Consider the following 16633-nt stretch of genomic DNA (forward strand, 5'->3'; position numbering starts at 1 on the left):
ACCTACACGGGAATATTTAAAGAGGGCAGCTAAAGTTCTGCATTAACCAAACATGTCTCAGACGTCCAACACGATTCATACTGCTGCAATGCAAGCCAAGTGTTGAAGTGTTGTGCTCTGAATGCCAGTTTGCTTTTATGCAGATAATTCTCTGGCTTGTACGATAACTTTAACCAGTAGCTCTGCTCAAATCCAAACGTTGCTCATTGTTTTGCTTGCTCGTGCACGTACATGTCCGGTTTGCATGCGGGTGGAGCACGGTGGTGCATGAGAGGATTGCATGCGGGTCTATTGGAGTCGCGGGCGGGCAACAACAAACAGAGATCTTCCTCTCCTGCGTGACTGCACAGAGAGGACACTTCATACATTGTCCCCCCACTAGTGTTACACTGGCTTTGACATGGTGCGTCTCAGGTGTCCAGGTTTGTGAATGATTGAGTGTCTGTGTAATTATGTCTGTGTGCACATATGAAGAAACTGTGTGTGCGTGTGTGTGTGTGTCAAAGAAAGAGCATCCATGTGTGGGTCACGTATCTATACCTTGTCTCTACGTTCATCTCACCTCGCTCTCCCTGCTCTCGTACTTGTTGGCGTTCTTGCCTTGGCTCTTTCTTCTGAGCTTCTTCAGTTCCGACTGGGACCTCTCCAGAGAGTCCTGCTTCATCTTGTGCTCCATCTGATACCTCTTGAACGTGGCCTGACGCAGAGGAAACACAAACGTGTGAACGCTGGAACTCCAGATCAATAAAATGAGTTTGCACTTGAATGATTGCACTCGCTCGATGCCTATTTGCAATTTTGATTAAGTGGCTAATTAATGATCTAAAAAGTAAACTAGCCCACGTATCGTGTCTCCGGGGTTTGGACACGTGACATGTCCGCACTGTGGTTTGCAAAATACACTTGACTCAACATCACCATTTAAAAACTCACGAATCACATTATCACGTTTGCTGTCAGGTTTGACAGAATAACACACAACACACACACACACACGCACAAACAACTCACTGTGATGTATTTGACGTCCATTTCCGTCTTTTTCTCCAGCTCGGTTATTATCTCCCTGTGGAACCTCTTGAACTTTGGGTGAGGACGAGTGAGGGAGAGAGGGGGGAAGAGGGGAAGAAGACAAACAGCTGATTAGAACCTTGATTGGACGGATGGACGGAGTGCAACAGTTGGTGAGATTTGCTGACACGGGGACACGGGGAAAATCCCTCAAAGAGAGAAATGAAGAGTGATTATATGGAGTGTATGGGCGAGTGTGTGCGGGGGTGACGCCCTGTCCAAGTTGCGTTTATGAATGAGTCAGAAACGAAGCGTGGGAATGCCCACAGACTTCTCTCTCTCTCTCTCTCTCTCTCTCTCATTACTGTGAGGGTGTTGAAGCACGCCCACCACTGCCACAGCCTTGTTGCCATGCAGTGACCGCACCCACACGGGGCAGATCAATAAAGTGGAAGACCCTGTGACTGAACTTGCACAGATGACCACAGACAACTTGCTGCATACACAAATACACACACACACAAACACACACACACAAACACACACACACACACACACACACACACACAGACAGACACACACACACCCTTACCAAAGCAGACGAGCTGAATTAATGCCGTGAGTCACCAACTGGAGTCCATTAACAAGGCAGCCCACCCACTGACGCTGTTAGCAGCAGTGTGTCTCAGAGGAACGCCGCGCAAACGTTCTGACCCAAAGTTCAGCTCTAACTGGTTATTTTCAAGCTGTGGCCTTGTTTGTTTTCCAGAGAACGAAGCTGGTGCAACATGTCGCCAGGCAAACCTCTAGATATCGAGATGCACTCTTGAAAATAAGGAAAGAAATCTACAATCATGTGAAAATTAGAAAACTTCAGGTATTTACGAGTTCTCATAATGTCCTTTTAATGACCATTAAAAGAGCCAATGACAGGTCATTCTGGCTTCTCCTGCAGTGATTGTAACTGTTAGTTGGGTTGGGCTTAACAAAAGTATTTTATAGTATTTTATTGAATCGTCAGGGTTGATTGTTTGTGACCTTTTCCCTTGTGTTGCTGTATGTATATATGCATATTTATTTCATTCTTATTTATTTTCTCAATGTATTAACTGTTCATTGTACCCTCGGCACCATTGTAAATGAGGGTCTTATTCCTCAAAGTTTTTTCCCAGGCTTAATTAAATAATCAATCAATCAATCAATCAATCAATCAATTACAATTTCGATTGATGGGACAATACTTGCCCGAATAAAGATACAAATATTTTTGTCTGTGTTTGTTTGTTAGTTTGCAGGATTAAGCAAAAACGCAAGAAGTTCTTTTTAAACTTTCTTTAACTTTGAATAAAAGAGTCCTTTAAAACTTTTTTTTCTCTCATAGAATAATGAATGGTTCTTTATAATTTTTAAATCTTTTTGGGGTTATTGCTGCTGATCTCGACCAGGATTTGCTGGTTGAAAAGATGTTGTATCCCACTGGTTAGATAAAGGATCAATAAGTAGTTAAATAAGTAGTTTGATAAACTAATCAAACAAACCACAGAGTTTGAATTAGTCTTTTAGAGGTAGATACAGTATCTTGGGCTTTTGGAACAGCCATTGGGCTTTTATCCTGTCTATGACTGAAACAATGAAACAATCAATACATTTATTCAAATGAAATAAACAGATCAGGAAAGAAAACAAATCATCTTGTTGCGTGAGCGTGATTTCTCAATGCACCAAACTGTAACTGGTCCAGCTGGTGCTTTCCCAGGACGTGTTGAGGCCTGCCCCCTGTTCTCAGCAAGGAGACAAACCAACAACCCAAACCTGTTGTTTCCCTTCCTCCTGCAGCTGCTTGCTTCTCCTCATCCATCCTGCTACTGCTACTGTAGCTGAGGTAGGCGGGTGGGGGTGCAGTGTCTGTTAAGGGAGTGTGTGCTGCTAAATGGTGCTTGGTGAACTGAGGCTTTCACCCGTGTTTGTGTGTGTGTGTGTGTTGAAAGACAGGCTCAGAGAGTGACAGTGTGTGGCGTAGTGCGTTGGGGTGAGGCGACACACAATTACACAGCAATCATGTTACACAGGAATCCGCCGGAAGCAAACGCACATGAGAGAAACAACACATCGAGCACTTACATTCTCCTCCAGCTCGAGATGAACCTTCCTGTGGACCTCGGAGATTTCCATCAGCACAACACCTGCCGACAAGAAAAGAAACACAACAGGTTAAATCCAAGTGTTTCCTTTGCTGAACAGAGTGACGGCGTCATTTGAAGATATTGTGCAACACATTGTACACTAACAATGAGTCGAAGGCATTAGACTGAGATTCTGTTTCAAAAGATTTTCCTGCACTTAAAAAAACATCACACGTGCCTGGACCAGAAAAACTGGACCACCTGGTGCTCGGCTAATCAAAAGAGCTTATGTGGAAGGAGACCACAGGTTATAACCTTCTGTCTGCTGCTGCTCACAAATCTATAGAATTAGGATTAATGAGTTACGACCATTAGGTGGTAAAGTGTAATCAAATGTCTTGTTGACAAAGAACACGGCTTCCGAATCTTAAATCACTATGATCACACTTAAATTCACAGAACCTTACAGATGTGTTTCTCCTTAAAACAAACATACAGCATGAAAGTGACTCATTATAAATGTAGCTGCATTTATAACAATTCATATAAATTATTTTATTGTAGCCAAAGGGCTTTTGATAAGCCAGACATATACTCCTGAAAATGTCTGGAAAATGTGACAAAATTGACCAATTTCTATTTCCAAAAGCAATTTTTTTTCTTTACAGCACAACAACACTGACGCCTCTCGAATACCAACGACATCCTTGCTGGTGTCTCGGGCTCATCTTTTTCATTCCAGGATATTTGCAGCTTTTTGGAGGTTTTGTCATCAACTGTGAATCTTCAGTCGCACATATTGAGACATTTCACTCGGGGTCTAATAGGAACAGTTTGTCCAATCCCATACAAGTAACTCTGGAAACTTTCAAGAAAATATCCAAACTTTCCAGACTGTTTTAAAGAATACTAACTGAACCAAGCTGCACAAACTCATATATATCAATCATTTAAATATGGCTATGATCAAAAACATGATACCACCTAGTTTCATGGAATTCCTGGTGGTGATCCTGACAAACAGCGAATCCAAAACATCCTCAGTGAAAGGTCACAAGTGTGAACCCATCTTTCATGGTTGAAGTCAGGGACCCTCCTCTGAGCCACGTGGCCTAAACATCCTGATCGAACAATAAGTGTGTGTGCACTAAATTTATGTGGGTCAGTTAACATGTGTTAGTGCACATAGTGAGTCACTTTATTGCAGGAAGCAAAAAGAAAAGCGATGAGGAAACTACAGCAGCTTCAGGTTGGTTCACAGCCAAAAATATTAAGAGTACCGAATATGTTGGGTATGTTTTCTGTGCATGCAGGATCATATGGTTTAAATTACATATGCAATCGTTCTGTCTACTGGATCCCGTCACGTCTCAGATATGACAGGATGGAAATTGTCAAGAGGGGGAAGTTGAGACTTCACGTTGAGACTTATTTACCACAATCTACTTCTCTCCGAAGGGAATTTATTTTCCGTGTACAGCGGGTGAAGGTCGTGAAGCATTCTCCAGTCTCCAGCTGTACTCTACTGGGAGACGGGAGCGGTAACACAACAGTAACACAACAGCGAGACAACAGATTTTCCACTGTGCACATACAGTGGCTTCTGCTTCAGAGCACGTATACAGTTCATTCGGATGTTTGGAGATAAGACGCTGAAGACCAACGCTTCAAAATAAAGGAGAAGATTCATGAGTCAATATTTAAAAAAGCAGCCATGAGTTCATTGGGAAAAACCCAGTGCAGTTCTCTTTACTCAACAACCGTCTGACGTGGGACGATTCAAGGCGTGGACCTGACAGGTGTTCACTAGGCTCCTGGTCTGATGCATCACTATGTCCTGTACATTCACCAGAATGTAAACACTGCCCTTCCCTTCCGGGCTCTGCTCCGCCCGCCCGACCCCGCGCCTGCTCCACCTTGCCACAGTGGCTCTTTTTTTTTTAACTCAGCACAGTTCAAACGGCTCAGCGGATGAAGGGCACGACAGTAAATCTGTCCTTTCATGGGGCAGGAGACACCAGACTGAGGAGGTGTGTGTGTGGGGGGGGAGATGAAATGACCGCTGGACAGAAAAAGAGAAACTGAGATGAAAATAAAGGGTGGAGACGGATGAAAGAGAAAAGTCACGTGACACCAAAGAATGCTGTGTTCAAAGTTAAAGCAGGCTCCTGTAACTGCCCTGGTCTAAATCACTTCTGACCTCAAAGTCCCCTCATCTTACAACAAGAACCACGTCCTAACAGCATCGGGGCCGGCCTGGAGTCGAGTACCTGACCGACTGGTTTGGTTTGCCAGACACAAAAGTCATGAGTCATCGACGTATCTCTCACTGTATCTGGATAACGCCGATGCAAATGTGTCATGTAACCGACTGCATTCGGGCGTCTGAGGGGAGAACGTCACGGTGAATCAACAGCCGCGCTCCTGCAGCTCCCGCTCTCTCTTTTGTTTACTGTTGACACAATCGGCACACAACGTTGCCGGGCAACAGACTCGCACGATTGAGCAAGGTGCGAGGGCCGAAGACGTGTCGTGATGTGGACAACACCGGAGAGGACGGCCACGCCATGAGCAAACAACACCGAGCCGAGGTAAACCCACAGGATAAAGACCAGGCTGCCTGTTCACCCGGGGCGTGAGGGGGTCTGGAGCCGGGCTGCACAGAGTCGGCTCAGTGGAGGCAGTTCTATGAGGCGGTGGACTAGTGGCAGAAACTTGGACTATGGGCAGATAAGGTCTCTGGTTCGACTCCACGGAGAAACAACAAAAAGACGAACCTGGATTGATCTGTCCAAAAAATCCAAGAGGATTCTCCCTACCCTGTCTAGTGCCCCTGAGCAAGGCACCTTACTCCCCCAACATCTGCTCCCCGGGCGCCGTACATGGCTGCTCACTGCTCTGTGTGTCCTGCACCAGATGGGTTAAAAGCAGAGGTTAAATGTCCCTACCTGCATGAGTGTGCCTGTGCATGTCTGTGCATGTGTTTGGGATAAATAAATGTATCTTAATCTTAATCTTAAAATGGTAATGTTTGCGAACACAGGGGCAGGAGCTGTGAGTCACACACACAAAAGGCAGCAGCTGACAATTCAGCAGCCTTGAGACGTGAAGCCACTTTAACGCAAATGAGAAGAACTCAGAAACTTGGAAGTTCACCTCGGACACGCACGGGGCCAGAGGAACAGAGGAAGTAAACTCCTCTTTAAGGTGCAGTTGTTATTTTTGTAGTTTAGTGTCAGTTCAGATTCAGTTCATCAGCAGGAGCGACTCTCAGACCCTGATCAGACCTGGTGTTCACACCCGTCCTCGGAGATCCTGACAAGCAGTCAGCTTGAAGTTCAGGACCGAGGACATAAAGGACCGCCCACACTCAGCTGACGTCTTCTGACCTTCTGAATGAGCCTGTTTGTGCTTCCTTCCCTAAGTAAACTACACAAATCCCTGTATCTTCATTCTCCAGAAGCCTACAACTGATTGTAGCTGTGTGTGTGTGTGTGTGTGTGCGTGTGTGTGTGAGCACAATTATTTACTGTAAGTCCTGGTTCCTGCTGGACAGGCTCACGACATTAAAACACAGATCTTTGCCCAACATTACAAATCCAACATAAGACAAACAGGTTGGGGTCTGATAGGCTACCTCAGCCCACAGGAGAGAAACCTGTGTGTTTGTACGTCTGTAGAAAGAAAGAGACTCTGCCTCTGCTTTTTCATTAAACATAAATCCATCCTACAAACAAGGATATCTTGAAGGCAGAGGATATTCTGTTAAAATGATTTCACCAGGCTCCATCCTTGTGACACGAGCCGTCTGGCCTGAGATAAAGAAGAGCAAGCAAAGACAAAATTAGGAAAATAATATATAGCATCAAGTTCTCAGTGGAATGAACAGAAGATGAATTTGGAAAAAAATTGAATTATTTGGTCGGCTGCAAAGCGGCCCACAGCTCTCTCGCCACCATGCAAACCTGCTTAGATTACGTAAAGTGGGCGTGATGCCATTTGACGGGCCATTGAAGGACAATGTGCGTGTGTGTGTGTGTGTGTTAGTGTGTGTTAGTGTGTGTGCTTGTGTCTATTAAGCATCTACAAAGCCATTTCTGCTATAAAGGGACAGAATAGGAGGAGATTAAATTCCCTGCATACTGGCTATTTTTTTTTTGTGTGTGGAGCCTCTGTCAATATTCTAAGAAAACAAACACAAATATTTTACTTTACAGAACCACTGAGACTTACTTTGACCTGAAACAGTTAGAAGTTATAAACACTGAAAACAACAAGCTCTAAACTAGGTGAGTCTCTACATCCTGGTCTTTCACATCTTCATTCCTCTTTGCTTGTTTGACCAGTGAATGAAACAAATCAGATAAAACGGAGTTCCTGAACAAAAGAACAGTTGACCTTTGACCTCTGGCATAGGAGGAGGAGGAGGAAGGAGGAAGGAGGAAGGAGAATAGAGGAGTTAAAGCAGGTAGGTAGGAGGATGAGGTGCACCGGTCCCTCCAGTGCCTCTCAAGAGTATCTGGTTTCTGGTGAGCTACGCGTCAGTGGAGCTCGGGTTTCTGACGGGGTAAGATCACTACGTCCACGAGCCGGCTCCGGAGCAAAGTGCACAGACTTTGATCAAACTCCTGAAATCCTCCCAGCGTCTTGTGCCACAGGCTGGGGGCGTTCGGACTGGTTATAGGGACGTGGATTTCCCGTTACAATGCAGTGAGGTTCACAGGCCTGGTTAGATTAGATGACTTTTTGCAATGTGGATTTAATCACCCATTGCTCAACATAATCCCCCGTGATGACTCAGACTAAACTGATCTGTCATGAGACCAGAGTGTCCCTCTCTCTGTCTGCCGCTCCCATGCAGGGATTAGTGGGTAGTGGAGTGAACCACAGCTCAGGGGTGAGTGGGACTGAGCCCGGACATCAGGACTCCACCCTCCTACACACAACACCACACAACCATTTCCCTGGCATGTCCGTTATCCCCCTATCGTTTTCTAATTTCTAATGGGGATTAAATCAGATTTTAGGATAAAAATAGCATTTTTAATTATTTATATGGAGCGTGATGATAATCAGCAGTTTGTTTGTGTTCCTCCCCTCATTTCCTCTTCTCTCACAGGAAGCACATTTCAAGCTGCTCTCGCCACAACAGGACCAGATTCCCTGTGAACTTTCCTCTCACCCATACAACCCCTGGATTCATGCAGACATTAAATGAGGGAAAGAAATTCCTCGGATTCTGACGAAAATCCACGGGTGGGGCACCAGTGAGTGCACGAAACCATGTTCTGATCCGATAGCACGTCTTAAAATTTACTACCTTCACCGAGATGAAACTGCAATTTTCATTTCCCCAGAAATCACTACACCTTTGCCGCCGAAATCATCAGCTAGGGAGAAGTGATTTTCGATGGTGTAGTGGTTTTGTATTTCACACTGAAAAGTCCCAGAAGTAAAATGCCAACGTGAAAACATATACAAGACTTTTGAGCTGTCGATTTATTCATTTGTGTTATTTATCAGTTGTGTAGATAATAAAAGAAGGTGCTTGACATTCATTCTCCATATGACACACACTGGCCTGGCAGAGAGATTGTTTCACGGTCACATTTCATAACACACCACTGACCACAGAGCACCTCCGCCATGAGATGTTTACAAGTGCAGTCAAATATACCTGTGTGTCTACACTGTGGGAAGATCACGTTGAACTTGCACTGACCACAGTCACCACCTCCACCTGTGCACAACATTATCTACTGGGAGCACCACACAAATCAATACTTTTTTTCTAACCACTTGTGAGATTTACACAGAGCTGGTTGTTAAATACACTGAGAAGTGGATCGACTGTTTCGCAGAAGATAATCTTGTTGCTCTGTGAATCCAAAGTGAAACCACAAACTTTTACAACCACCTTTGAAGTCCACACTGGAGGAGGTGGGGGTGCTTCTTTGTTTTTTTTTGGTGGGGGAGGATGGAAAATTACTTTTGCATGTGCCAGTAAACTGAGACCTGTGCAGCACCAGGTGCCACCTCCCATTGTGCTGGTGAATTTAATTAGCAGTTTTGCTCCCATTCGCCAGGGGACTGGAGAGACGTATACAGTGGTTAGATCAAAGCGAGCCTCTGGTGACGGCGGGTCGGGAACCCAGACCTCTTTGGATTGTAAATGAGCATCTAGAGGAGCCGACTGACACCTGGGGAGCCGACGAGAAACTAACAGGGAACCAAACAAAATCTTTGGCGCTGTGTTTCTTTAGGCTCGTCACACACGCAGCGGTGCATCCATCACAAGGGCCGAGCGGGCGTTCATCAAGGCGTACCTGCTGCTGTGCGACCGCGCTCACTGGGTTGTGTAGTTCAAGGACAAGGAGACGTTTTGACTGAGCACACATTCACCTTCCTTCATCACAACAAGAAACCACAGCAGCCACATCTGCACCAGTGACCAGGTTTACATGGACAGCATTATCCTGACTATTGACCTTATTCTGAATTGTTGGAATTCTGATGTTTAGATGAGTTGCTAATAGACAATTTCATTCATACTCCCGTTGACACCTTCCAGAGCATAGTACGATTATGACATAAGGCAGTTGGTAACTGTTTCACAAATAGATGCAAAACCTCCAATAGACTGTTAAAAGGCAATTAAGATGTACACATGTCTACATAATGTGACTAAGGTCAGAATACTACAAGTCTTCATTTGATTATTGTCATTATTGTCGTCATCAGTTAATTGTTCTGCGTCTACTGTTACTTTACATTGGTGCGTTTGACATCCACATTGTCAGGTAGTTGTATTCGCTGAGTTTTTGGAATAAAGTGCATAGAAAAGCAAGTCTTTACTCAACTCTTTACGTTTGAAGAGAGAAAATGAATTACTCTTTTCACTTTGTTGCCAGTGTAATATCATGATGGTTTTACTAGCAGCAAAATGAACGTTGGTCAATCGTTACGTGTTATAATTGGTCTGAAGGTCTGAACTAACCAAAAGGATGTTTTCACACTGAAAACCAACCGAAACGTAGTTTGTTTGATTTTTGGACCGAGTTGAGACCATCTTATTGGTCGGTTGGTCGATCCTGTGGTCTGACGCATGAAAACGCCCAGGATCTGTGTTTTATATATTATCAACTTAATCTTTAAGTTTTGTGTTGTGACTCCAATGCTTATTTTTCCAAACTTTTTGATTCCTCACTAGATTCAGTCTTGTATCTTGGACCTAGAACTGGAACAACTTCTATATAGAGAGTAACTTGTCTGGTGTGCACAATAGTGTTTCAGCTAATACTGCCAGACTTGACCCAAAGACCTCCTGAAAACCAATAATACATTCCTCCGAGAGCCATGTGAGATAAAACAGCTATTTGAGGGAAAAGCGGGGACGACCTCCACAGTCTGCAGACCTCCCACAGTTTATCCCAGAGGAGAGAGAGAGAGAGAGCAGGAGGACAGGGCAGCGTGGAGACTTACCTAATTCTCTGGAGACAGGAGACACTGCAGCGTTCTCCCCGATCTTAGACATTGCATCAAAATACAACTTCCCCGCCAGGATCATTGCTGGGAAAAATTATAAAATGATCATTAATATTTGTGAGGGTAGTTTGGGAAAAATAGAGGCTGCCTAAAACCTGTTGAAGACCACTTGACACCCGAAATATTCAAATATAATAGATACAAATAAAACCTGCTGCACCTGGAACCAGAACAAAGCTCAGGACTATTCAAACAAAACCTCAAAGGCAAACTATTCCGAAATGTTTAATGAGCTTTGGCCATAAAAGTCAATAAGGTGGACAAATGAGGAAGACGGCAGCAGCTCAGTCACACTTTAACTTTCCAATCTGCTTTTCTTCTAACCTCATAACTTATTATGAACGTCAATTGATGTTTTCAAAAACACTCACCAGCCACTGATTTCTCATAGTTCTTGCCGATGTTGACCAGGTTCCTCAGGCCTGGGTTGAACTGATCCATCACAGTCTGGGAGGAAAACAACACAAAAACAAGAGATGCAGTTTATTTATAATGTCAAACAGGGTTATGGGGGGGGGGGGGGGGCGACTGTTTACATGACTGAGTGACATCGGATGGGAGTTACTACACGTTAAACCCTGAGGACTACTCATTAACCGGAGCTACGTCCGGTGACCTTTGGGCAAAGCTTCACCCGAGTGTCTTGTCTTGAATCATCGCTCGTATAATGTGGTTGGAAACGAGCAAAATGAAGAACGGGAGTCACAAACCGCTCAGAGAAAGAAAGAGAGGAAACTAAAACCCAATAAAAAATTAAAACATTTTATTCCAGATGCAGCATGGGGAGGTTTTAGGAATTGATAAAAACCAGTATGACGTGACTCTGTCCATTCTTCACATTCTCTGATCAATGTCAGAGATTGGAACTATCATCCACAATCCGGTGCTACACCGAGCACTTATCTCTGTGATTAGGTAAATTAGTCGGCTATTCTCTCTCCATATCTCGACTTCCTGAGGAGGTGATACGGTCTCAGCCAAGTCCAGAGTGCAGGCAAAGAATAAAAGCTTCAGTAAAGCATCTAAAGACAAACATAAACAAATATTCTGTCGCTCTTATTACGCTACACAACACCTTGTGTCTTCTAGTTAGTCACAGTGTTCACACCATATATACGTAAACTGTGAACTCTTTTAAAACACAAAGAAAAACCTAAAGTGGCAACTCTTCCCCTCATTCACTGGTGTACTGGTGTAAACACACAGCGCTGTGGGACAACTGTTGATTATAGCTGCGGGCCAGAGGAGCTTTGCTATATAATCTTACCACAGAACACACTCAGCCAGCTAAATTATTAAACCTGGAGTCTCTTTCCTGCATTTCATCACACCACAAGGAGCTGTGGGGGCTGTCCCCGAGAGCAGCAGCCGACACTAACCATTCAAAACGCATGAACAAGTGCTTCTGAGGAGAGACCCTTCAAACCTCCTCTTCTGTCCCACCTGTTGAGTCCAGTGTGGGACAGGTTACAGCTCTTTGGTGGGGTTTAGTGAATGTGGCGGCTCATGTTTGTTTAGTCTAAACACTTGTAAAGGTTCAGTGAATGAATTCCGGTTACTCACTGGATGACACAGATGCCAGGGGAACATTACTGAGCAGCTCAAATGATGCTGATCAACCGGCGACACGGTATTATGAGGAAATGGCACTCCCATTGGGTGGGGCTATTTCTTCAAAACCCGAAACTTAAAGTTACTTAACAGTCAGTTCAGAGCAAACTGCTCTAACACTGTTTATAATCCAGATATTATTCTGATGCAGAGGTAAAGAAACAGTAGTTCAGTCTATGTGAAGCTAAGACCCCATTCATTTGTTTAAAAACAGACACTAGGGGTAATGTTTGAGCCCAGAAAACACTTTTGGAGTTTCAGGGGTAAATACACACAAACACAATCTTCAACCCCCCCCCATCAGCATAGTGGGAAGGGATTATGAGTGAGTTTTCATTCTTGGGTGAACCATCCCTTTAAACTGTCTATAATCTAGATATTCGTCTGACACAGGGGTAAACAAACAACGGTACAGTCAATGTAAAGCTAAGACCCCATTCATTTTTAAAACACACCCCTAGAATAAACTATCTATTACGACTCCAGATTGTTTTCCCTGTTAGATGGAAACTCAAACATCTACTAGAATGAACTGAGCCTAGTTCCTTATCAAGCAGCTCTCAGGGGGTCCGCAGCAAACAGAGGTCTCTGACAGGGAAAAGTTGCGGGACAGCAGGGATCATGGAGGACACATGTGTGAAGGTGTCCTGTCCTCGCACCTGTTGTCTTCCCACCCACCTTGTATGTGCCTTCGGTGAGCTTGTTCACCTCCTCCGCGTTCTTCGACATGTTTAGATCCCTCACGACGCCCGAGCCACAAGAAGGAATCACTCACACACACACACTCACACACCCACACACACACACTCACTCACACCAACGCCAAACAAAAATGACAAAAAGAAAAGATCCAAAAAAAGAGGAGAAGTGACCGAACCTACGGACACATGAAATTCCTCACATCCAGCAGGAGACGCAAAACGCACATAGTCCAACAAAAAAATGAGAACAATATAAATAAAGGGAGGAATAAGGAGGACAATCCAGTGTTGTGTCTGTGTGTGTGTGTCTGTTGCTGCTGCGGAGTGTGTGTGTGTGTGTGTGAGCAATAGAAGAGCTGAGCTGTCAAACTTGTAGGTGGTGAGTTCACCGGAGGGGAGGAGGCCTGAGGAGGGAATAAAGGTGCAGGCGTCAAGTTGTCTGCTCTAAAAGAGGGATATCGATTTCCGGATAGTTTCATTTTCAAATTAAAACGTTCTTAATACCTCACAATATGGGATATATCGTCTTGATGAGATAACTATAAAAAATAAATAACAATTGGAAGCATGAGGTCGATCTGATTTATCCATTTCAACCCTGTTTTTAGCTCTAATAGGAAAACATCTACAACTACAGGTTAACATCACTGCTCTAAATAAATAGTAATAACAACAACAATAATAATAATTACTTTATTTATATGGTACCGCTCAAAACAGCCGTTTCAAACGACACATGTTTTTTTGTGTCACTCTTATTTCCAGTAACTTGGATACAACCAAAGTCTATTTCATTTGTCTTTTGTGACGTTTAGTTTGTTATGCTTTTATTCTGAAGGACTTGTTTCTTCCCGGTTCCGGATGTCCTCCGGTGACTTGACACTTGTTGCAGGTGGAGAAAGTGGACAATGGACTGAATTCAGGAGACGAGCGCTCCCTGGAGGCAAACAACGCAATGATAACACACATGTGCTTTACGCACCTTCATGTGGAACTAAGACAACTTTTAGAGGAATTTAACAGTATGAGAATTCTATGATGAAGGTGATTTACAGAGGGAAATAGAACTGTGCGTTTTTAATGATTTACAACCTGAACATTAGTTCTTGGAAGCACTTTTATGTTCTCTGTCACGTTTTAACACATGTATAATTTAAGATACTTCTCTTTCAATATTATTGTTTTCTGTTTTGCTCTTGCCCTGCACCAAGGCTTTCAAAGTTCACCAATGGAAAAAAGGTGGAGAATATAATTTATCAGAGATCTTTTAACTTTCTTACCTTTTTTTTATGTAATTATAAAAAAGTTGTTGTAATAGTTATTGTGAGACATTTGGGGTTGTGCAAAACGTTCTGTAGCGCCATCATTTACACCACAGCAAAGACCAAGACCGAATGCAGTTTCAATCACTGCAAGCTTTTTTTTTATTATTAAAAAAAAAAACGTATATCATACTATTTTCTAGTAATAGTCAGATATGTAGATGTGTTGAAGATGATAATAAGTCAGATCATCTCTTGGATCATTAAACTCATGAGACTGTGATTTGTGTGATTTGTTAATGAGGCCGAACTACAAGTTAAAGAAAGTCTTGAGATATTTGAACAAAGAGGCGCCTGGTGCCATCAGGTGTCAGTAGATGTCTTGTAGCAGTATCAGCGCTTTAGTTATGAATATGTTTGTTTTTTTTACATGTAGAACAATCACTGTATCTCTGACACATGTTCATCAGAGGAAGTTTCCTGATTTACCACTAGATGTCCCTCATGGTCAGCTGATTTTCTGTCACGCTGACAGAAGCTTCCTCACCTTTGAGACTCTAAATCCTCATAAACATTTTTGATATTTGCATACATGTAAATCCCCCACAATGCTTGGTTTTTCTCCAGGTTGAAGCCTCCCCCTTTCCCCCAAAGTTTCAGTGCTCAGCGGTCTGTTGGACATCTCTGTTTACATTTCTATGACAAGCTGACACAATCAATACCAACACATGAGCTCCCAGTATTTGGACTTGGCTTTTAGGATTTGTCTCGTCGACAAATCAAACAGAGCATCGGCAAATATCACGAGTTTCCGTCTGCGAGAGCAAATATGCCGACGCTTTGCTTTGTAAATGTCATTTGATGTTAAAACTTTGGATTTCTCCCTGCAGCCATTGGGAGCCACAAAGCAGCTGCATGTAGAATGAGATTGTGCCCTCGGGCTATGAGCACATACCGCTGCTTTTAGCCCTCAAAATGCTTGCACTGTGACACATACAACACAATCAGTCTCCCGAGCATGTTAAAGCTGTTCCGCTCTCTCCTGTCATCTCCTGCATCACGGCTGTCCTGACAACCCCCCCACTGAGCGATGTTCCAGGAGGCAGTAATCAATACCCGAGGAATATTACGTTGAATGAAGCAGAGTGATGGTCAATCACAGCACGGCGCGTATATCACCATTACTGACAGTAACTCCTCAATTCATTTACTTTCCATTATGTTGCAAACTAACAAATCAATGTCGTAAATCCTCTGCAATGGAAAATTCCACTGACCAGTGTCTAAGGTAGTGGAAATCCCCTGACTAGGTGTCCCACTGCTGTGATACTGTCTACCTGACAGGATGGAACTCTTTTCTGGTGATGTTTTTCTTCTAACTGGTACCGGGGACGGACGGACACAGCAGATAAGACATAGATGATGATCTCATGTCTTTCATGTCTTTCATTTCTTCTTTTTTTTTTATATCATCTCTTATGTAACGCCTCTTTGTGTAAGTTCTGGATTTTGTGAACTTGCAGCCAGTTGTTGTTGTTCCACTTTGAGCACCCGTGCTTGTTGTGTAAACTCTGCAGAGCTTATTATTATAAAGACTCAAAAGCAACGCCAGTCTGATAATTTCATTATTTCAAATCTCAAGATGAATTTCCATCACACCTCTTATTTTGACGCAGTTCTCCATCACACGCACTTCTGTCCGTCCTGGGAGAGGGATCCTCACATGCGGCTCTCTGAGGTTTCTACAGTTTCTTCCCTGTGTCAATATATTTCTTTTAGTGTAGTTTTTCTTTACTCTTGTTGAGGGTTAAGAACAGAGGATAACCCTGCTAAGCTCTGTGAGACTAACTAGGATTTGTGAATCTGGGCTGTACAGTGATTGACAATATTTCTCAAGGACCGGAAAATAACTTCCAACTTTCACATGTGAGGTGATTATATATTTATGAGAAAGTTTGTTGAGTCTGTCGAGCAGTATTGAGATGATATGTCAGTGGAAATGGCTCGGAAAAAGAACAATTAGACATTTGCACAGTACGTTAGTTTATCTTTGAGTTTATGTAACACGGTGCTGTCCTGTTGTACCGTGTCCTTACTGTTACAATACTTTTCAAACTGAATCACAAAAAAACATTTTGTCTACATGACATTATATGTGCAGACGTTCTGCAAGTACTGTACCCTCTGCCAAGCTATTAGTGACCTCTCATTCATGGTTTGTGTTGAGCTTGTCCTCTCAAGGACAGCTCGGCGTCCATTGTGACGGAGTAGCTAAGTGCACCGAGGCATTCAGAGTACAGCCTGCCTGTGCTGTGCTAGCAAGGCCACCTCCTTTTCAGAAATGCCATATTTGTCTTGCTCTGGCAGCTCTTCACAGAGG

At 43.6% G+C, this 16633-nt stretch overlaps 1 protein-coding gene across 1 annotated transcript; it reads right to left on the reverse strand.

Moving 5' to 3' along the window:
- Nucleotides 1-562: 562 nt before the first annotated feature.
- On the reverse strand, nt 563-13385 carry LOC128436371 (brain-specific angiogenesis inhibitor 1-associated protein 2-like protein 1; the record flags this gene model as incomplete). The annotated part of the gene is given in 6 exon segments (XM_053418138.1): nt 563-697; nt 1012-1083; nt 3133-3194; nt 10617-10703; nt 11051-11126; nt 12969-13385. Coding segments are annotated over 6 exon segments (483 nt in total), but the record flags the coding sequence as incomplete, so codon positions are not given.
- Nucleotides 13386-16633: the final 3248 nt, after the last annotated feature.

This window comes from Pleuronectes platessa, unplaced genomic scaffold, assembly GCF_947347685.1.
Source record: "Pleuronectes platessa unplaced genomic scaffold, fPlePla1.1 scaffold_303, whole genome shotgun sequence".
Classification (NCBI taxonomy): domain Eukaryota; kingdom Metazoa; phylum Chordata; class Actinopteri; order Pleuronectiformes; family Pleuronectidae; genus Pleuronectes; species Pleuronectes platessa.